The 23856-nt window shown below is 37.8% G+C and overlaps 1 protein-coding gene across 1 annotated transcript in view; it reads left to right on the top strand.

The window, feature by feature from the left end:
* The first annotated feature begins 774 nt into the window (after nucleotides 1-774).
* The window catches only part of LOC139728040 (gamma-aminobutyric acid type B receptor subunit 1-like), a 107339-nt gene continuing 84257 nt past the window's right edge, over nucleotides 775-23856 (top strand). The window contains exon 1 of the mRNA XM_071639006.1: nucleotides 775-942. Coding sequence (XP_071495107.1) covers nucleotides 802-942 — 141 coding nt within the window. The 5' untranslated portion in view covers nucleotides 775-801. The remainder of the gene's footprint in view (nucleotides 943-23856) is intronic.

Below are 23856 nucleotides of genomic sequence, written 5' to 3'. Positions count from 1 at the left end.
ACGCGGACGGAAAAGATTACTTTGTTGGTAAAAACTATCGCAGAAGTGAACTTCATCGAAAGAAAACAGTCAAAAATTAGTTATTTTCATATATCTTATATTTTTGTCACTCTTTCTAAGGAGGAGGAGGAGGAGCGGAATTAAGCGTCTCTTCGGGTTCAAATTCCAGCAATCTTATTATTCGTGAACTCTGTGACTTGTGGAGCTCAAGGCTGACTTCAGTTGGTAAATGGAAAACTTACAGCTTGAACGATTGATAGTCAGGAACAATCATCTTGCGTCTGTTTTTGTTAACGGTGAGAGGGGAAAAATGGTGATAGTAATTTTTTTATCACCAGCTATTAGAGTAGTTACAGACTTACTGTAGCCTAGGAGAATCTCGGGAGTCCTGGACACGAACGATTTGATTTCGTGGATTCAGTCGTAACTGTGTTTTCTAAGTCTCCTGACCACCATTGTCTCTATGGATGACTGAGTTTGACATTATGATTTTGGACAATAAGAAATATCAATCATTGAATCTCATTTATTCTCTGTATCTTTGTGAAGTGTTGTGACGTCATAATGGCGAGCGGAGTATTATCCAACCGTCCATTACGTCTGGACCATGAACTTATTCAGAGCATAGTCCTTATTATAAGCCTATTGACAGCAGAATGCGTCAATGGAAACCAAACAAACGTACACAATATGACCACAACAACGACAGACGTCATCTACAAGAACGTCACGATGTCGTCGTGGACGACGACCTCGAGCCTGGGTCCCACAACGGATCTCTACCTGCTGGGGCTGTTCCCGATGTCAGGATCGTGGGCGGGGGGTCAGGGCCAGAGGCGTGCGATCACCCTCGGACTCGCGCACGTCAACGACAGAGACGACATCCTACCGGGATATCGACTGGCACTGAGACCCGAGGGCGCCGACGATGCCGATACTCAGGTGAGTGACGTAACGCGGCTGAAAAACGAACCTTTCCCCTGGGGGATCCGATGAGATAGGTGAAGTTAATGGATACGTTCACCTTCATAGACGTGTGGGTTGAGTGACTGCAGCAATTTTAGTATGACACATCAGTAAAAGTTTGGGGAAAATCCGACAATCTGTTCAAAAGTTATGAATCTTTAAAGTGTCTGCGCAATCAATGCTGGATGAGAAGACCACTATAGTGTATGATGTCAGATGCGTACAACGATATAAGGAAAATAAAAAGAGAATTTCACAAAGCTTTACTTTTTGAACAAAGTGTACATTTCTTCAACTTGTTACTGACATATGTTAAGGGTAATATTATTCCCCCTGCCTTCTAAAAGAGAGAAGTGGATTGACCTCTTGTTATGCGAGAAAAGTGAAAATAATGTTGCATTTTCTTTACCTTCTTTATATCGTTGTACACATGTGACATCACAAGCTATTGTAGTCTCCTTATCCAGCCGTGACTGAGCAGAAAAAAAAAAAATCATAACTTTTGAACGGATTGTCTGATTTTACTCAAACTCTCACTGATGTGTTCTACTAATATTGCTGCTTTCACTCAAACCGCATGTCTTTGAAGGTGAACTTGCAACCAAATCTAACACACCGTATTGTTAAGTTTTCGCATAATGCTCGCGATGTAATTTCTCAAACGTGTCGCTATTGATATTCAAAACGCAAGATATCAATTATGATTATCGTAGGTATTGAATATCCATTAAACATTACACATATCGTTAGACATAAGAGTATATGGTAACTGTGTGGTAGATAGAACATTCATATACGAGTAGATATGATATTTAAACATGCTACAGAACATAATAACACTGGTCTTGGACGTATTGGCCACACGTTCCTCATACGTCATGCATGTCACACGGACAAGTTGTAGTGAGTACGCGAACAGACGGTCCTGGAGTACAAAAGCATCACGTAATTCGCGTGGGCGACTCCTCTTACTTTCTTTTCTAAACACAAATACAAACAGACACAGTGCGGAGAAATTCAAGTAAATCTGGGGCACCGATAATAGTGATTTGACAAAAGTTACGTAGGTATGCTTTGAGTCATATGGCATGTGCAAGTAAACATATAGAACCATGCACATAGATGATTAAATTGTAGTTAGATTTTGAAATTGTTTAAATTTTAGTGTGATGATGACGAGAATATGAGAGAGTGAGTGGGAAAAACATATATAGACATAGATGTAGATATATAAGCATTGTATAAATATGTATGTAGAGATAGTGAGAGAAGCATATTATAGACATAGATATAGATATACATTGTATGAATGTATATATATATAATATATAATATATATTATATATATACATATATATACACATATATATATATATATATATATATATATACATATATATATATATATATAGAGAGAGAGAGAGAGAGAGAGAGCGAGAGAGAGAGAGCGAGAGCGGGGAGGGGCTATTTGCAGAGTTTGAAGTTTTGACACGAATCTGACATTTCAGTTGGATTTTATTCTTCTCCCCAAATGCACTATGAAGCACGTGAACGGAAACCTTGGAGCAAGGGTAACTTGATTGCAGATATTGAATTCCATTATGGTCACCGTTGGGTAAAGTATTATGCGAAAGATTGGTGTTGATAGCTGCAGCAATATACGTTGATATGTGGAGTGTAAAGACCATCAAGTGTCTAGCCATTTACAAATGTGAATACCAATGCCAAATGCAATATATTCCATTTTGATCACTGCGGTTTATGACGGCTGAAACGCAATGATAAAAAAAAAAATGCAAGGCGTTATGGCCTTGTGCAAGGATTTATGTATATTGTGTGTGTGTGTGTGTGTGTGTGTGTTTGCATAATTCATGTTTGTACAATTAATCGATTGGGCTTCGTGAAAGACTAGCTCTTATTAAGTGACTGAATTACCTCCTGATATGGAGGGGGGGGGGGGGGGGACAACAAAAAATGAATGAAGACGTAAATATCACGAATCAATCAATAAATAAACATATCTAACTCAATTTACTTTATTATATGTTTGAACACATGCATAACATGTACCAACAAAATAAAGAATGGGTAAGCAAATGAATGGACATCTACGCAAACGAAAAAACAAGATGTAAGTAGATATTGTGCACACATTCTGGAAATTTTGAAAATGAATAACTTTTATATGAATGATCTCCAAGAAGACGATTTCCGCTCTTGATTAAACTGACTTTTTCGATGGGGGGGGGGGGGGGTGGTGGTGAAGGATAGAGAATGAATTGACAGTAGGGTATCACGATGATGCTAAACTTCACGTGTCCTTCGGAGAACTACTTTTTCTACAGTTTTTGTCCTTTCTTTTCTCTCACAAAATCCCAGGATTTAAGCACCCTTGCTTTTGTAACACTTCTTCTTCCGTTGTAAATTGATTCCGAGACTATTACCACAAACATCGCGCATATCCGCAAGCAATCTAGTAGGCTTACCTAGGATCGTAGCATGGGGACTACATCGGGGGACCTGCCAGGCATGACCTTGAGTCAACCGGGAACGAATCTTTGAATCGATGTTAAAGCAGCCTTGAATACCGACTAGACGCGTGAATATTTAAAACGAGAAACATTCTTTTACACTCACAGGTAATGGTGTATGCACAGACAAGTAGCCACGCCTGCAAGATCGAGCATACACCGACACATGTTGTGTAATACATTCATACATTTATAGATAGATAAATGAACAAACGAACAAATAAATAAATACATAAATGAATACATAAATAAATAAACAAATGAATAAATAAATAGATGCATACATAGACACACACACACACACATATACAATATGCATATAAGATATATAACATATGTATGAATAATATATTGGTCCCTAAGTACATAGATACGGGCCCTATATATTTGTTTTGAGTGTGTCATATTTCACTCTAACATACGAAATATCATCACATTATAGTTACATTAAATCATTTAACGCTTAGAAAACTTTGCTCTAAAATTACTTCAAATACAGGCCCATGAACAGCTGCGCTGTGTTATACTAAAAGGCTCTGAAGACCAGTATACACGATTACAGTAGAAAAAAGCAGTAACATTTGGTACGCATTTAATCGTCTGGGACAAGATGATATTGTTCCTGTTGAATAATTATACAAATCCTTTTCTGAGTGGTTTTCAAGTTCTTCTTTATTTTTCATTTCAAGAAGGTAGTCATAATGTGATCCATGTCCCCTAGTCCGGAAAATAAGTTCTTGACAAATTTTGAAGCCAAATGCTCCTGTGGTGATGCCAGTTATTTTTCATAATACACCCATTGATATCGAAGATGCTATGAATAGTACACAGTTCTCCAGAGTACGTGTTTCCTCCATGGTAGCCGAACACAAATCGTCAATTTCCGTACCTACATTTAAAAAAAAATATTGACGTAAAAGTTCTGAATGCCCACATGTGCAACGTGAACTTGCACTAATGGGATTTCTCTCTCTTTCTCTCTCTCTCTCTCTCTCTCTCTCTCCTTTTCCTTCTCCCTCTTTCGGTCTCTCTCTCGGTCTCTCTCTCTCTCTTTCTTTAGAGTCAATAATCACCTTCCTTCATGCCTCACACGTTCTTCTCATGTACAGCGTATGCCTTAAAGGGACATTCCAGACGATTTTCATAATTTCACATCATGTAGTACATAAATCGACAACTCGATGTATAGATTTATGGAATTTCTTGTGGTTCTTTAGCAGAGAAACAATACTTTGAAAAACCTTAAACAAATTACACTGAGCAAGGATGATGACATAGGAGGTTCACATATTTCACAAATGTAGCAGTGTAATTTCATTACAATACCGCTTGCTTGCGAGTTCACCTGTGTATAATCTATGCATGCCTTCTTCTTTTGTTCTGCTTCCTTGAGCCCCAACTCCTGCATTCTTATGGTGCTTCTGCCATGTCATCATCCTTTTTCATTGCAATTGGTTCTAAATTTTGAAAATATTCTTATTCTTCATCCCAATTATATCTGAAACTTTGTCCTCAGTAGAACTAATTTATAGTTATTAAGATGTAAAAATCTGAAAATGATCCAGAGGTCTCCTTTAATATTCAAGTTCAAGTTCAAGTTCATATTGCGAAAGGAAAAACGACGATATTAAAGTTACATGTTCTGCTTCCCTGAAAACCATAATCCTTTTGAAATACATGTATTGTTATCTGTATTAGCATCTTGACCGGTCTGATCTGATTTCTTCCACAACAAGAAGAGGACAAAGGTTTTTGCCTACTCGAAAAGATGAATTTCATATAGTTGTACCACGTTCAGTGATTTACCAGGAAAGTAGGACATGAAAGCAAAATAACTTCATCAAAAAAGAAATGTAACATGGTATAATTGTCTTGGTATTGAGCTTGTTTCTTTATTCATTGTTGGTTTCAAGTATCATCCAAAGATACAATAATATTACATGAAAGTAAACATATGGGCAACTGGATAAATAGGTTATATTAGACTTACTGATTGAAATGAGACGAGTAGTGATCTGTTTCATCCGTGATTGGAAGCGATTGGCCGTACAATATTTCTGAGATGTTCATCAAAGAACAGGAAATCGAAGGAAGAAACTTCTCTCAAAGAGCAGATTTCCAGGAAAAGAAAAAGAAAAACACACACAAACAAACAAAGGCATATTCGTTGACGTGCGTTCGTATCATTCTCAGAGCCACATCATGTTTTATGTATTTTGTATGTGGGTGTATTCTCTCCTCGTTCTATTCGACCTTCGTGACTGCCAAGCAAAGCGTCGTGCTTGCTCGGTGTTTGTTTGTTTGTTTGTTTGTTTGCTTGCTTGCTTGATTGCTTGTTTGTTTGTTTGCTTGTTTTTATTTCTTGCGGATGTTCCAAAGATCACGTGACGGAAGGCCACCTTCGAAGGCGCTATTTGTATAGACGAAAAAAAGAATAAAGAGATCTTGAAGCTTTGAACACTCAACAGCCAGTGCGTATGGCTCACTGAAATACATATAATCTGCATTAATGAAACGTTGGTAAGAGTTGTGCCGATTCAAGATACCCCCTAACATCACTCTTGTGGTCAAATGAATACCTGAACTCGTCCTATCTGTTTTATGATTTCGTTTCTATTTTTTTGTTTTTTGTTTTTTATATAGATTTTTTGGATACGCCCACAAAAATCTCCCAAACTAAGTGACATCATTTGCCAATCATTGCTAACATGCATAATGGAAAAATAAGGAACAAAAGGCAGAGGAATGATTCTTCCCCTAGACTGAGCAAACAGTGTGAAACTTGCATGTTTCAGTATTAAACTAAAAAGATGAGAAATAAAGGGAAATGTGCAAGTTATGCTCGATCTATACGGGAAGGTGCATTCCTATGGCTTTTATAGATTGTTAATCATGTAATTTGGCTATTATTGACGGTTGACGTCATTGATAGGTCTAGGTTTTTAGAAGTTTTAATTTTTGCGAGCGTATCCAAGTAATTTGAAGAAAAATAGTAGAAATATTGCTATGAAATATATGGCACATATTCAGATTTCATTTTGTCTGCATAAGTGATGAACAAATTATTGTGAATCACTACAAGTCAAAATGTACAAATAACATACTCCCTTTAACTTTAACTTGTAAGCGTCACTAGTTGAGAATAAACACCATGCACTTATCTCTTTGACTTACCATATGGACAATGCTTTGCATGAGATGCTCTTTTTTTTTCTATGTGGATACCCTTACTTGTGGCACGTCGTCGATGAGTAATCGTTGTAAAACGATTCACAGCTTGCTTCTCGACGCCTTGTTTCAAGACTACATTTTGTGACTTCAGAATGAAAGAAGAATTTGTTCCCTGCACGGAAGTGGGTAGAAACCATTACCACGAGACTGACTGAATGCATCAACTGAAGTCAGTGACTAACGCATACATTTCCGAAGTGTGCAACAGTCCCAACCCCAATGCTATCAACTACACTGTATGTTTTCCACATGGCTGTCATTCATAAACTTCGGACCTTGCTCTCAAATTGCGGTCGATAAAATCTTTACGAACCTAGGGTAAGGAGCGTCTGCTGGCATGTTGATGGCTTCATTGAAACTCCATCTTCCATCATTGTTGCTGTTTCTTTTGTAGTCGTTCAAATAGGAAATTGTCGCCAATACACCAATGTCTTTATGCGCTATAAAACTTTATCATCATGCGATGGGACAAATTTATTTCTGATGTGTGCCATTGCCGTGGCCCGGATCTCTCTCTATACGAGCGCACGGCGAAAGTAGGGCATTTCTGAGGGCTCTCATGGAACAGCTCAATTTCGATGTGGTTTTCGTGTGGAGCGCGTGCTGCCTTATTTAGGGACCAAGGGATACCAAAGCGCCATCATAAACAACCACAACCGCAACAGAGATGGATATTTTAAAGTTTGTTACATTTCGACGAAAGATGTCTGTTCTGGAATAGTGAACGTGGTTGCACTACGCGATGAAAGCAAAATAACAATATGCCTCGAAGCAACTCGTTTCATTTTGAATACATATCATCACGGACCTGTAGTTTGTTTTTTTGTTTTTGCTTCTTACTTTTTTCTATCAAGACTTGCGAAACACAACTATTATCTGCCATTGCTTCGAACATCATTTTCAAGGAATTTAGTAGCCCTGGCACGATTTTGATGTCCTAAATGGACATTATCGTTATATTTGGGAAATTTGTATGACATACTTTTAATTTCATACGTGTGTGTGTATTCCCACGTCTTATTTCGCGAAGAGAGAGAGAAAAAAATAGAAAATGTAAAACGTATAGAGGTTGACAATAACTGATATATATGGTGGTCCACATCTTTCGGCTTTCTGCCCCTCAAGATTACGATGTAAATTCATCTTCTCTGCACCAATGGTCCTCAAGCGAATAACTAGAGAAGATTATCACAATATTTCATGAATCAGTGAATATCACGTTGCACATATCATTAAACCATGTGACCTTGTGTACCTTAGGATAATATGAAATTAGTATTTAGATAAAGAGTAATTTAAAAAAAACGATAACGACATATAAAATCAATATATTAGAATACCGCGAGAATTTTGTAATTTGCAAAGATCTAAACATATATAGAAAGAAATAGCATTTGAGATATATTATAATCGTTAAGAAACAACAATATATGACAGACCACATGTTAAAAGAAACCAAACTGTTACATAATAAAGGAGAAAAGAGAACAAGTCTCGTCTCTTTATATCCTGATGACAGGCACATGTCTTAAGTGACTGACAACTTGATATATTATTTTCAATCTGACTCCCAAGCGTATCGAACCTGCGAACGGAATGTTTGGATCATGATAGCTGCCCATTAACAGGGATTGCATTAACTAGCCATTTCTATCCATCAAAATGTTTATGAAGCAGCTCCGGATGCGAGATTTAACTTTTTCAGTGTTTGGAGTAGACGCGACGTCGAGTACTTCCTGTAAGGGAAAGTTTACGGCTCAACACTTTGGCGCGAATCATCATCCAAACTGCTGATGACATGGTGGTCGTTTTGGCGTTTTTATTAAGCGTATCGTATTTGTTTGTAGGAGGCGATATACGTATCATGGCGGAGACATTATAATGTATGGTTCTCCCTCTCTCTGTCCCCCTCGTTTACGTCAATTACCGCGAATGGGCAAATGGCCTCCCACTCAAGAATTATGTTTTGTCCATCTTGATCAGTTTTAACATTTACATCTATATCGTCTTTCACCATCATTTTCATGAAAGCAATAAGTGTTACAAACTTCATTCTGTTTGGGTAATGACACACCCCAATGATTGGGACGGGTTTCGGTAACAGGTAAACATAAGAGAGTAATCATTTTTTAAATTACTTCTCCTTTGAAAGTCAGATAATTTCCAGAACATTTGATTTGATAAAGATTTTTTATGATAAACGTGAACTATTGAGAAACACCACGTCCGACGCAGACGACAATGTAAGAGATAGAGAGGGTAAATGGAAAGATAGATAGATAGATAAGATAAATAGATAGATAGATAGAGAGAGAGAGAGAGAGAGAGATAGAGAGAGAGGGAGAAATTAAGTGGGAAACGAGGTAATGCAGAAAAGCTTTTTCCGTGTTGTGCGTCACCGACGATGTGGTTGTAACCTACTTTTGGAATTGGTTTGTAAAGGCTCTTTCTTGGCAGAAATTTGATATCTTTCATTCCACAATTTGTATTAAAACCAATTTGTAAATGGCCGGCTCTTTTTATCGTTCTTGCTTATTTCTATTCTTTTACCTCTTGGAATCGGCGTAAGGACTGAGATGAATTCTAAACACGCGTATCATCCACGAATAAAGGGCGAAATATTTGTGAACGCATTCGAGGCTAGAATTAAAGGCTTTGTTTATCATTGGAAGCAGTGATTTGAAAACAGTTGATACATGTGTGTAGGTCTGTTGAATCAAAATACATCGTACCACAGGATAAATTCGCAATAAAACCTAAAATATAAGGATATATCACTATTTTTCTCGATAAACTATAAAAGCACAATAATGTAGAAACAATTTTATCACAAAAGATATTGTTCACATTTGTGTATAGTTAAGAGGACTTACCATTGATTATACTAATCAAAATTTTTACATTGGATGTCTCTATCCCTAAATCACAATTTTAAAGTATTCTGAAGCTTCTAAAAATTTTTCATCTTCATATGGTAAATAATTTCTTTAAGAAAAGATAGTTGCAAAGAGAGACAGGTGCAATGCGATCTTAACCTATAAAAAACTATGCAAAAAAAAAGAAAAAGAAATCATACAGATCTTACAAGTCCTAATGATTAGGTAAGAGTATTACACCAAAACAACTATCCTTGATAACCCCCAGAAAGTAAAAAAAAAAAACACATACAAACAAACCAATAAAATCCCCGCAGCTCCTGGAAATAAAACTATGTATTCTCGGCGTATGTTGACGAGGTGAATGAAATGTATTAGCGAGGGAGAGAAATTTAACTAATAAACATTCCAGCTATTGCCACTCAGCTTGAAGTATAACATACCATACATAAACAACGCGACTGTTATAAAGCAAAACCTCAATATGTGTATGATTCTTTTTTTTTTTTTTTTTTTGGGGGGGGGAGGGTTATATCGACCCAATAGAAAGGAACACAACAAAGCAAAACAAAACTCACCGATATCATAGAGATAAAAAGAAACGATTTCAACCATCATAATTATACTTATGATTACATCAACCTAGCATCAAACGGCAAGATGTTATCAATAACCATCTAACTACCATCGATTCAGGCACTGACCTCAGCCGCTAAGAAGAAAGGGATAAATAACATTGAAATGTAGCCGCCATTAACCAAGTTGTTAAAGTTCGTATGATGTCAAGGCCAAATTGAATACCATCATTGGGAGTCTTGCGACTGTAATTTGTGCAAAAATTCGTATCACCGCCATCAATCTTTGATCGCGATGAAACATCTTCTCCACGAAGTAGAACTTGTGTTTTTTTTTTCTTCAAATGGGTTTGTGACATTCTTATCAGTCGATTACTTGCACCTTTCGTTCACGTTTCCGAAAACCGACACTTTTGTAAAATGCACTGTGCCTTCCAAATCTGCAGTATCATGATTGACGCTGGTTGCAAGAATAGCTTTTCACGTGTTTTCAAGGCGTAGTTGCTATATGTGCTTTAGAGTGCATTTTGCTCGCCTTTACAAAACGGTCCTGGTGGACATTCAATATTTAGTCGATTTGCAGGTGCGTATGGGAAGAGTATAACAAACTTACATGATACAAGATACTCATCGAAACTATTATAATAACATTAAGTATAGATTCTAACTGTATTTTTTAAAGGCAGTGGGGTTAATATTGCAACGTGTCAGTTGGATTCCATGTGTTCCTGATCATTTGTGACCGTGCACCTCAAAACGAACATAAAGTCGCACACACTGATTTTGCGTGAGGACTGAAAATAAGTGAAATGGGTCAACCTAGCCGATTTTGACTTTTTCATATTTTCTGAAAAAGCGGGTCTTCTTTAACATTATGCTAAAATTTGGTATCATAAAACGGGCAGGAAAGTGTGTTTTTTTAGCAGTTTATCTCGAACATTTTTGGTAGAATAGTGTGATTAGGTGTGTCTTTGGAATCTCTTTTTCATTTCTGAAAAACCTTGTCCACACTCTTCACTTTCAACTCTGATAACTTTTGAAAGGATAGTGTTACTGCTTTGAAAGTTAGCATTGATTAAGCACAGAATGTGTTAATTAGGCAAGCTGAATTTCAGTTTAATCTGATAATCCCTTCATTGTTGTTACTCTGGTGGTTTACTTCCTGTTTTTTGTCCCATTCATCGCACAGCCAGCTCGGTTTGGTAAAGATTAAGCGCTTGAATAGACACTGTACTTCAGAGCCTCTTTTCTCAGTTCACACTTTTCTTGAGTTTGTGCTTTCTTTCCAATATTTAGATAGGTTAGGAGAGTCCATTTAATTTAAGTTATACATCATTTTAAAGCTGAAAGTCTGCTCTTTCAGAATATTGTCTTAACTAAAAATTCATGTCTGGCGACTTTTTGTTTGTTTTGAGGTGCAGGGTCACATTTGGAAAGGTGAGATACAGCGTTGGAGGAAATAGAGTGTTTGCCTATTTTTAAGCTTCTCGTGAATAACTTAATAATTATGTTGAAGGCTGTTTGTGTACATTATCACATAGAGAATTAATAAATAATGAATAGTGTTGGAGGTGCTAACCGTTCGACTCGCGAGGCAAACGGTTATCACCCCAAATGCTATGGATTCAACGGCAAGGGTCAACATTTTCAGAAATATAGATATGATAATGCTGTCACTACTAGAGTATCAGCGACAGTTTAGGCTGGGCTATGAAATACAAGCGTCTTTGTAAGTCCTAGATGATGCCCTTGGATCGTCCCCTTTTAATCCCCTCCCCAGCTGATGGAGACACACAACTATGTCGAAATTATCATATTATGGTCTGTCCTTATTACTTCTAATTAATGACATAAGTTTAGTTCAGAGCAAACATGCTGATGTTAACACATTCACAGAATGTATATGTATATAATGTATAATATGTATGTATGTATGTATGTTTGTTTGTATCTATCTGTCTATCTTTCTATCCATTTATTTATCTATCTATATGTACATTAACAATTTAATGTGATTTAGTAATAACAGTTCACAAAAAGTCGATATTAAGGTCTGATCTTTGGGTTTTATAAGTTGTTTATATTTGCTGCAGAGCAAATTATTATAAAATAACATGAAAAGGTTATCGCGAAATGTGAGGTGTGTGTTCAAGTCCAAGTATATTCTGTATGTGTTTTACACATTAAATGAACATTGTGCTTGTTCTTTTCCCCCTCTAATCTATCTTCAATACTGCATTGTCATTATGAACTGGGGAGGAGGAGGGGGAGTGAAACAGTTATAATTGCGAAATTCTGTACCAGACGAAGTATTTTTACGTGCCCATCCACAGTCAATTCTGATTAACGGCAGTTACAATAGCGGGACGGAACCCCTGGGGGAAACTTACTGCTAGTCGTAAACGGCGGAAGATTGATCTCCCATACCTTGTGTAGACCGTTTTGCCATCTGTCACTGTGTCTACGAATGTTTGGCGCTCGATTGATAGTCTCGATTCCAGCAGGAAAGCGTTTGTCTAAAAATTGACTGGATGGATTATTTTTTCTTCCCCCCCCCCCCCACAAATTATTTCCGCATTTTGCTGAGATAGAACCCAAGGTGGGGACACGGATGCCATTGAGAGGTCATTATTAATTCAGATTCGCGTTCTTTCAATCTTTAAGACCCTATGTCATAAGCAGGACATATTTCTCGAGTAGTTACTTGACCCATCTTTCAGAAATCTGTGTAGTTTCCATTTTCGACCGAAATGACAAATCAATAGCGACAACCTCTCGATCAGTTTCCATTCCAATTGAATTTGTCCTATCTTCTGGAGGTCGAGCGCGAAGCTTACAAGCACCTGTGATTTAAAGAAACAAAAACCCCTAAAATCTTCTGTATAATTCCCTAATTATTACAATTTTTTTCTGTCTATGTGTGTGCACACGATAATTATAGATGTGTTAAGTGCATGTTAATGTATTACGCATTAAAGGGCTTTGCCAAGCGATGAACGATATGCATTTACCCCAGTCAATGGAATAAAGTCATCTCTAGTAATGCACTCAAACCATGCCCTGGAGAATATTCCAGCGCATGCGCACTACAATTGACTTTCAACCAAGTAACCGAAGATACATCTATAATAAAGACCCACCTTGTGCATCGAAGATTTTGATATTACGATTTCACCTGGAAAGATTTTTTCCCTCATTTTATTTGAAACGTCCGATCACTGCCATTCTGTACCCTATAGCTTCTAGGAGACACGAACTTGAACAACATTTCCCCTCGACTTTGAACGTTTCCCCCGCCAACAATGAGACGTAAAGGGGCTCCAGGCAATTTCCTCACTTTAAAACAAAACTACAGATTCATTTTCGAGGACGATCAATGATATGTCTTTATTAGACACAACGACTCAGCGAATGCCTTTGAGGGAGCCTGGCGCAGCTGTTCCGAGACTCGGGTCCCGTTACGGATAAACTGCAAACGTGATAGTCTCCACTCGTTAATTTTGCTCAGCTGTACAAAATGAACATCGATGCCTGCGTTGAAGGTCATGTTGAGGGTGAGGTGAGGTGGGAAGGAGGGGGGGGGGGGCAGTATTTAAATAAAGGAAGACGGTATTGGTGTGTGAGAGTAGCTTTATTCACTGCATCGTAACTTCATAAATATGCATGACTGAATCCTGAATTTGAATGTTTACTAAAGTACGCAGCTAAGAATCAGCAATCCTTTCATTTGATTCTAAACTTTGTTTCGTAAACAAATGAAAACATGCTCATTATACACACGTGTGCATACATTTCTCTGTGTAATATGTTATATATGTGTGTGTGAGTGTTGGTGTGTGTATGTGCATGTGTGTGTATGTGTGTGAGCGTGCGCGTGTGTGTTTATTTGCATGTGTAATTACAATATTAATACGCGAGCTAGTTGATCGTTGCTCATATTGCTGATTGCAGTGCCCTGTATAATGAGGCGCTAATATTCGCGCAGACGACATAAGCGATCTAACGTAGATGTGGACCTATTAGTATCACACACAAGAGTTCGCGCGTTTCTAATGAGGAATGGAAATGGCGACAGTATGGTTCATCGGATAATGTTTGACCGAGACACACAAAATAATCTGACCTTACGAGCCTAAAATTCTAGCACTCTCCCTTCCACTCAAGATTTGGAGTAAAAAACAGAAGGAGAGAGAAAGAGAAAAAAAAGAAACGGACAGAGAGAGAGAGAGAGAAAAAAAGAGACGGACAAAGAAAGAAAGAGAGGGAGAGAAATGAACAGAGAATGATGAGTAATGATATTGCTTTCATTCACCTTGTTTGACTAAATATTCTATTATGTTCTATGCTCCGCGCTAGAATTCGATAACGCTGACCATGTATTATAAAAAAATACGCAGTAGCAAATTGAAAGCGAGAGAAAAGGAAATATAGGGGTGGGGTGAAAGGAGATTGGTTCTGGCGTGATCCATTGTCCTTGTCGATTTGTAGCCATCTGTAAAGTTTACGATTGTTAGAAATATGTTTACAAGAGACGGCGAGACAAAGAAAGAGAGAGAGAGATGGAGAGAGAGAGAGAGAGAGAGAGGTAAGTGATGGGACAGAACAATGTATGTAGATCCTTTTCACAAGCCAGCGTTACTGCAGAGTCTGGGAAATCTGGCTTTAACGATTGCTTCGCATTACCCATGTGGTAATGACGGATTGGAATTCAACCCCCGTGCGGTTGTCAATGGACTGCACGTGCGTTGCGTTTACCGTCGCCCACGATGAGAGAGACATAGAAAGAGAAAGGTTAAAGAATCGAGGTTTTAGCCTTTAAAATAAAAGCGCCCTCTCGTGGGAAATATTTCCAAGGCGAAACATAGACAAAAAGTTCCAGATGACAATGTCCACTTCCCCCACCCGCCTTACAGCAAGCCGTACCCCTCCGGGAAAATTCCGCCTCGAGGATTCCCAGATATGTCAGCTTGCTAGACATTCGCTGTGACATGCCAGTTATTAGGAACCCGTGGTTGACAACTGGTGAAAAAAAAGAGTGGCTGAGGTACACCATGATCTCTGGATTGATCTTTCGTATTGATTATTTCGAGCTTCCGGGACGTGTTTACGGTAATACAGGGGCTTTAGTTCTGAATTTCTTTCTTTCTTTCTTTTTATCTTTTTCTTTTCTTCAACTTCTTCTTCTTCTTGTTCTACTGCAACTTCTTCTTCTTCTTCTTCTTCTTCTTCTTCTTCTTCTTCTTCTCCTCCTCCTCCTCCTCCTTCTTCTTATTGAACCCCAGCGGCCCCAACCTTATCGAAGAGATTTGCAGATTTGCAAGCAAGGACAAAATGTAATCTGATGCCAGATTACAACGGCAACTTTTTCTAAATTAAAACAAAGCAAGTCAAGCAAAAAAAAAAAAAATATGCGAGAGAAAATAATGAGAAGTTTGAGGCTTAATACGACGTCGTGTGGAAATATCTTACGATCACTTTTTTATTCATCTCATATTATTATCTTTCGACACTAAATTATGTTGACAGAGAGATGCTCTTGGTGCTTATTTCTCGGTTCCCGGTATTCATTCCCCCGTTGGACTTAGTCAATTGAATACTGACACGACTTTTCAGCACATGGAATCAAGACATGTTTCAGCATGAGCATATTCTAATTACCCCTCAGAACCCAACAGTGACGTCATTCTTGCCCTTTCATTTGAATTATTAGAAACCCTTTGAGAAAACAGAAAAGGTTTGGAGTTTAAGATCTATTCAAATACATTATCATATATCTTGTGGGAAATGAAGGGCCTTTCAAAACTCTTTTGAAACTGCAATGGACCAGATGACAATTGGACTATGGTAATACTGTGTACGTTCATCGTTTTTCAAAAGTTACTTTTGTTGTTGTTCTTGTTCCATTCCCAGTGGTATTTTGTAAATAATTTACCATTATTCATAAAACGCGAATATCTTGAAACAAAGAGTATTTTGATTTACACAAAATGGTAAAACATTATCTACACTTTCTTTACAGAAGTTACCTGAAACGCAAATTGTCCACAAATATAATTTCAAGGCCTCGTGTAAAATGAATCATCCACAGCTACATTCTGTTCAGGTTTGTCAAGCAGGAACGCTCTTTGTGCCAGAGAAGCTGGCATCAACACCTCTTTTTTTTTCAAACCTCACCATGCCTTTTTAATCCCAAAGGCTTCCGGAGGTATATTCCTTAAAAATATATCCCGGCCCGTAACCATAAGATCAAAACTATCATAAGAAAATAATGTTTTGCGCCTGTGCACGATGTAACATAAAAGACTATATTCATGCTATCAAGTGATTCCACAAAGAAAGGTTTGTATATGGGCTGGATAAGGAGGACTTTAATAGTGAAAGAAATTACGGCCTCCAGAGATACACGCTTATTGTGCTTTTATATCGTGTGTTACTCCTAAGAGAGGGGAGATACTCCAACTATATTTTTCCAGCATCTTGACAAACTTGTTGTTTTTCTTTCTGACGCGATAGCTGGCATTTACGAGAAGGGAAAACTGTGAGTTGAGCTTATTCGTCAGAGGCTTAATGGATTGATTGATCGATTGCCCGCACGCTAAATTTCCTGGCCAGTTTGTAAATATTTGGTAGGATATGAGGTGTGGATCATATTCGTGACATTTCAACGTGGCAGAGTTTGCTGGACATGCACATCACAAAAAAAAAACACAGTCTCCTCTTCTCTCCAAAGCGCGCAGAAGAGGAACATCTGGGGGCAGCTGTTTCACGTAAAGCCCTATAAATCTAGTACTGTTTTCAATTCAAATGATCTTAGAGACAGTTTTGGGATCAACCAGTCCTCAGAAATGAAGAACTGTTTCACAATAAGCCATGTTCTAGATTCTTGAATGCATCTTGAATGTCTATGTTTCCAACTAGATCTGACCTGAATCTGAACCATTGTTTTGTTCATAGTTGGGCAAGGTTTAGTTTTCGTGTAATTGGTGAAACAGGGCCCCAATGAAGGGTAACTATAAAATGGAGTCCACGAAGCTGTTGTTATAAGAATATACAACTAATGATTATAATGATGTTTGTATTCTGCGTGTTGGTACCAGTGCACAAAAAAGACGACGAAGGAGGGTAGTTAAGCATTTTAGTCCAACGGTGCTATCTATTCAAACCAAGTTTTCGACACATACGTCTTTATGATTACTCATGTCGATCCTGAAGAAGACGCGTATACGCGACAAAAACATTGGTCTAATAATATAACAATAATGTGGCGAATATTAGTGCCGAGTAGTTGCAATAAAACAATACCAACAAACATTCACCAAGAACGGGATGTGACATAAGAGGAGATCAAACATGATGATTCTGTAACCTTACATCGACTTTAAACAGTCGCTTTTAAACTGACAATAAGAACAAACAATTGGATTATCTCATCACGTGTTGAGAACTTGTAGATGGCTCAATAACAATAATTCGTGTAAATAGAGTTCTATAGAATTTACGAGGTTAACATGCATATAAAACTCAATCTATTTATGAAGACGCATACGTTGATTGATGAGGCCTTTTCAAGGCAACGAAAGCATTCAGGACAAAACCTCAGCCTGATGACAAAAGGAGATACGAGTCCCCTGAATAAACGTCAATGCGTGTCATAATTCCGATTAAGTGCACAATATTATTTTTCATGACCTGCCATCTGGGCTCGATCTCAGGCTGTGATGAGAGAGATTAAGAAAAACAATCTGTGTGTTTAAAATGAGAGTAATTATTCTACTGCCCTGGTTTCCAATCTCTTCTTTAATTCACCTTCGCCATCCATGTCGATTTATGTGCCTGACTACCAAACGAAAAGAAACAACAAGATGATACTTAAGGAGATTGGATAAAAAAAAGGATGACTGATGCAGAGAAAAATGAAATATGAGAAAGAGAGGTATTCGTTATGATAAAACCAGACAGTAATGGGGCTTTGCATTTCCGTTAATGCGGCAGTAGGAAGAGGCTTAGGGAACAGAATATGCGCGCGGGGAACATGTAAGCTTTGGACGCAGAAGACGACACATTATTCGGGGGGAAGGTATCGCGATTGATTTCTGGAGCTGGCCAAAAAAAAAAAAAAAAAAAATCACTGCGCCCAAACGACTAGGGGCTCTTTAGTTGTGGTTGGTTCTCCCCCCCCCCCCCCCTCTCTCTCTCCCTCTCTGTCGTCTCTTTTCCCTCTTTATCTTTCGCTTCTCTCTTTTCTTGCTCTCTCACACGTGACATCTTCATGAAGCGTATACTCCGTCGATGCTATCTCCACCGCAGTGACGATACCAAAGACACCTCTACGAGTCTCAGGAGAATCGATTGCAAACTAATGGAAATAGAGAGGAAAAACAACAGCAACAACAAAATCACATGTTAAAAGAATAAGAAGACGAAGAAGTGTTGATTTAGGAATTTGAAACTGATCGCCTGGGAATATGCATAAAACAATGGAAATTGCTAAAGATATAGAAAAGACTCTCAAAAGAACATTTTATCGTCATATTCTTTGTAAGTAGCAAGTAAATATCGCGGTGAACATGGTTAACGCTCACGTCACAAATCCCAGAGGTGCGCAGTCATGCAGTAATGTCATAAATATCACGCTAATTCTGACGTTATTACAATTGTTACTAGAAAAACACGACATAATTGTTCCTTGTGTGTGTACGGTAACTTTCCGGTAACTTTCTAGACAGATACGATGCTGTTTAAGTTATTAAAATGTCAGCTTTGTGGTAGAATTTAAGTCATTGCGTAGATAATGACCAAAACGACATCATCGTTTCTATTATAAACTATTATGAGATGTCTTCTTTTAAGAGAAAAAAAGACACACTTGATTACACAATTCTACAAAAAAAAGTGTTTGACAAAAACTGCTAACAACACAATTTCCCATTAGTTTGATAATCCAAATGTTAGAATAATGTAAAAGAATCATTGCTCTTTCAGAAAATATCAAAACTCAATATTGACAACGTTGACCATTTTTGCCTATTTGAATCCTTTCATAAAATGAAGACGTGCGACTTTATTTTGGTTTTGTGATAGACGGTCGTAATGTATTATGTATAAAAATAATGTGTGCGTGTATATGTGGGTGTGTATTGTTAAACGCCCGTTAAAGCCCCTACTTACGGGCTTGGGGAACTTATGGCGACTGAGGCTGGGAAGGAAATAAAGTATTATATGAGATGTCTCGTTTTTTTTTTCTAAAGATTATAATCCGCTTCGACATGAGGATGTTAGACTAAACAAGACATAGAACCTAGACAGCAGACCATGTCGCCATGTGATTTCTCGTTTATGAAGTAAAAACAAACAAAATCGTACAGAACCAAAAAAGTTAGATCACTGTGGATTAGTCAATAAGGCAATGATAGACTCTTTTTAAACACAGATATTTGAGTTCAAGTCTTATTAGAAGAAGGTGGGCCTGGTCTCATACCACTAGTCGATTCATACATCAGTTGACGTTCTCATACAGTGGTTTCCCCGTGACTCTCTTTGTTTTTAACTTTTTTTTTTAAAATGAGGAGTTATAATGTCCCTCCGGAAGGACGATACTTACCTCATTCACAAAGGAGTCACTTATTAATCGCCTGATAATCTTCAGAACATTATGTTACATTGGCGTTCTCATATAATGTTTGTCTGTCATGAATAAAGTATGTATTTGTACGTAAACATGGCTTTCTACATGAGAGGAGAGGTAAAACACAAAGTTGCATGAGAATGATGAGAAAACACTATATTTCGTTATACAAGGAGTGTAAAAACAAAAACAGGGTGAATCGATTTTTTTCTTTTTGGTGCACGATGGTATAATGGCAATTTCTGTACATGTCCGTGTAGAATAGAAATGGGGAAAGATGGTCACGCAACAGGGCTAGACATGCAAGACCAGAAGATAAGGCAATGTAAGCTTACATTGCCTTATCTTCTGGTCTTGCATGGTACACTGTGCACTGCGAGGAAATTGGATGCAACAAAATTATTAAAGGGATCGTACAGTTTTGGTTGAGACTTAATTTCAGGTTTCTAAAATGTTTTTGGATAAATAATGAGAAACCTCATATGAAATATGAAAGAGCATGTAAATCTATTAGGAATTCAACGTTTATTTGATGAAAATTGGTTTTAAAATGGCTGAGATATCCAAAAAAAAAGCGATTCTAATAAAGTGTGGGACCCACACTTTATTACGATCGCTTTGTTTTACTTTGTTTTTGGATGTTTCAGTCATTTCAAACCCGATTTTCATCAAATAAACTTTGAATTCCTCTTAAAATGGTATGCTCTGTACTATATCATAAGTGTTTTCTTGGTATCTCGCAAAAAGTTAAAAGCCCAATTCTCATCTCCACCAATACTGTACCATCCCTTTAATGTGTTGTTTAAAATTTCCCATTGTAGTGTAAATGAGAAAGAGAGGTTTGATGTAACACCATGAGTATGAAGTCATCAAAAAAAAAACTGTCATGAAAATTGTTTCTGGAATTGCTGTGCCTACAATCACGGTGTAATCTTTTATTTATTAGGTAGAAATGCTTATTAAAAAAAAGTAAGGAGAAATAGAAATGCGGGATGGATAGTGTTCCAATATTTGATCTAAGATAGAAAAAAAGAAAGATATGTGGAAAGAGGAATTTCGAGGCAGACAGAGAAATCTCTGCCAGATGACATGAGCATCATCGAACGTCTCTTTGTGTTTGCTCTTTAGCAAAATGTGTGCAAAGTCGGGGATGTGCCGAACACATCGTACGTGATAATGACAGCCCTGTGGTTAGTGCAAATACCTGGAGAAGGCGACGAGAGCACGGATTTGTCTGAGCATGCGCAAATGTAGCACCACTCCGTTGTCCCTTTGATAAGACCATGCAGGCCCCCCGCATTTGACGAGACCCAAATGCAATATTTGATGTCACAACATCGTATCACGACTTCGGCGTAGTTGTCACCAGCTGCCGGCTGCACGGTAGCGTGTTGGATCAGATAGATAGTCTTTCTGCAGACTACGGTTATGTTTTTCTCTCTCGCTTTTCTTTTAAGTGGGTGTGTGTGTGTCTGTGTCTGTGTGCGTGGGGAGAGGAGGGGGTAGACCTAGTATTGAAGGTCACGATTTGACGCAAGGTCAATACAACAGAAGCAAATTGAATTGCTTCGGGAAATATTGTGCCCGTGCTTCGGTTCCAGGTCCTTTATAGACAGTGATATTAAAAATTAACAAAAGAATGGGCAAATCATAGCTCTTCCCCATCACTGTTTACAATGTATATCCTGTATATACTGTATGTATTATGATGTGTGACCTTGCATCACAAAACCAACGAAATGTCGCCAGGCATAGATTTTTTATTCAAGGATATTTTTCTGAAAGAGCAGAATTTAAGCTTTAAAATGACGTATGTACAACTCATTTCAAATATAGTCTCCTATATACCTAGTATCTAAATATTTGAAAGAAATCACAAACACTGGAAAGTGTGTACTAAGAAAAGAGGATCTGAAATATAGGGTCTATCCAAGCGCTTGATCTTGCAATGTCGTGCTCTGTGAAATAAATATGACGAAAAACATAAAGAGGATGTAAAAACTCCATAGCAACATGTATCATTAGATTAAGCTGAAATTGAGCATGTCCTTTTAACGCATCTGTCCATGACTAATAACAACTTTCAAAGCAGCAGCATCATCTTTTCGAAAGTAAACTTGGATGAGAGTTGAAAGTTAAAATCATGTAAAGAGGAAATTAAAAGGAAGCTGTAAAAGACACACTTGATTACACAATTCTACAAAAAAGTGTTTGACAAAAATGCTAAAAACACAATTTCCCATTAGTTTAATAATCCAAACGTTAGAATAATGTAGAACAGTTGCTCTTTCAGAAAATATTAAAATTCAGTATTGACTACGTTGACCCATTTTGCCTATTTGAATTCTTTCATAAAATCAAAACGTGCGACTTTATTTTGGTTTTGTGACAGACGGTCCTAATGTATTATGCATAAAAATAATGTGTGCGTGTATATGTGGGTGTGTATTGCTGAACGCCCCGTAAAGCCGCTACTTACGGGCTTGGGGAACTTATGGCGACTGAGGCTGGGAAGGAATAGAGTTTCCTCTTTTAACATCTTACAATACTTATCATTCTCCACGTTCCGTTTATAAATCTTAAGAGCAAGATCGACGCAAATGTCTAATGAGGTAATCTGATACGATACCTAAATCCTGCATGTATACATTGTAGTCTCGCAAAGACTACTAATTTTTGTTTTTACTTTTCATTTTGCTCTGAAACACGTTCCTTTTGATATTTAAGATTGACACATTGAAATAGTGCCTGACCTCCCCACACACTTGGAAAGGAAATAAACACTTCAAATTCAACTCTTTCATAGGTGCATTAATCTGGTTTTATACCGTTTCTTCGATAGCTTATTGGTAATTATATATTGGGACATATTTACCATTGTTGGATGTTTATTGGTTTATTGGATCTTCCAATTCTCAAAATAGGGGAATTAATGCTGAGCAATCTTATAAGGTTTCTGTGGTAACGGGGAACATTATTGATATCCCACTGGTATTAGTATGACATTTGCATTACGAAGTCTGCATAAAGCCAGCTGCACTCACCCTTTAAGATCCCACACGGCAGAATTCAAGCAACATGTCAACATCTACTTCGGAGAGCGTTGAGCACATAAACCCTACCGTCAGGCACCTTCCAAGTTTGCTATTTCGCTCGGGAATTATGTAAACAGGCCGAATTAATGTGGGAAGAAAAAAAACGCTCTCCAGCCCTGGTCTGTTTAAATCTCTCGTCGGCTAAATGGCTAGTTGTGTACCCAAGTTGTGCTTTTTGCCACCGCCGACGCTAAAACGGGGTTTATTTGTAGAGCAGTTCTCTCTCTCTCTCTCTCTCTCTCTCTCTCTCTCTCTCTCTCTCCCTTCTCTGTCTGTATGACTGTCTGTCTGTCCAATTCTCTCTCTCCCCCTCTCTCTCTCTCTCTCTCCCACTCTATTTCTATCTCTTTCTCTCTATCTGTTTTTAGCTCAGTCTCTCACAAGTGCAGGAAAGCGTCACGGTGACATAGAAGAATGAATAGAATGTTTGATATCATATACAGCGATGAACATAGGGGCATATACGGTATTGTCAAACGTTCGGAACCGATCTGTAGAATGTCTTTTTTCTCTGTTTTTCCCCCTCGTTCTTTTCAAGAATGATTAGGCTAGATAGCGAGATTGAACGGTAATGAAATTTGATGTCTCATATCGTGAAAGCGTGTCCCTGTGGGCTGAAAATGGAACGCAGCTATCTCGTGACAGCTAAAACGGGAGCTCTGACAAGACTGCTAGGAAAATGGAAGGAAAGTGTGACAGAAAACACGAAAGAGGAAAGAAAGATTGATTTGATTTGATTTATTGGTTCCTGCATTATATCATTGCTTATGCAGATATGTACACATATTGTTGGTACCATACATATAAATGGATATACATAAACATTAAGTGCTAACAAGGTAAGTTTCTTCATTACCTTTAGAATGTACAGCAATACAGTTTCTTCATTGCCTTTACAATGTACAACAGAACATATCAGTGATGCAATGAATAACGCAGAAGGGCTACAGCTTAAGC

The sequence above is a fragment of the Diadema antillarum genome, unplaced genomic scaffold, assembly GCF_040938485.1.
Source record: "Diadema antillarum isolate AM-2024a unplaced genomic scaffold, OU_Dant_1.0 seq00000162_RagTag, whole genome shotgun sequence".
NCBI lineage: Eukaryota > Metazoa > Echinodermata > Echinoidea > Diadematoida > Diadematidae > Diadema > Diadema antillarum.
The sequence above is the reverse complement of the archived record's forward strand: the minus strand, read 5'-3'. Positions and strand labels throughout refer to the sequence as shown.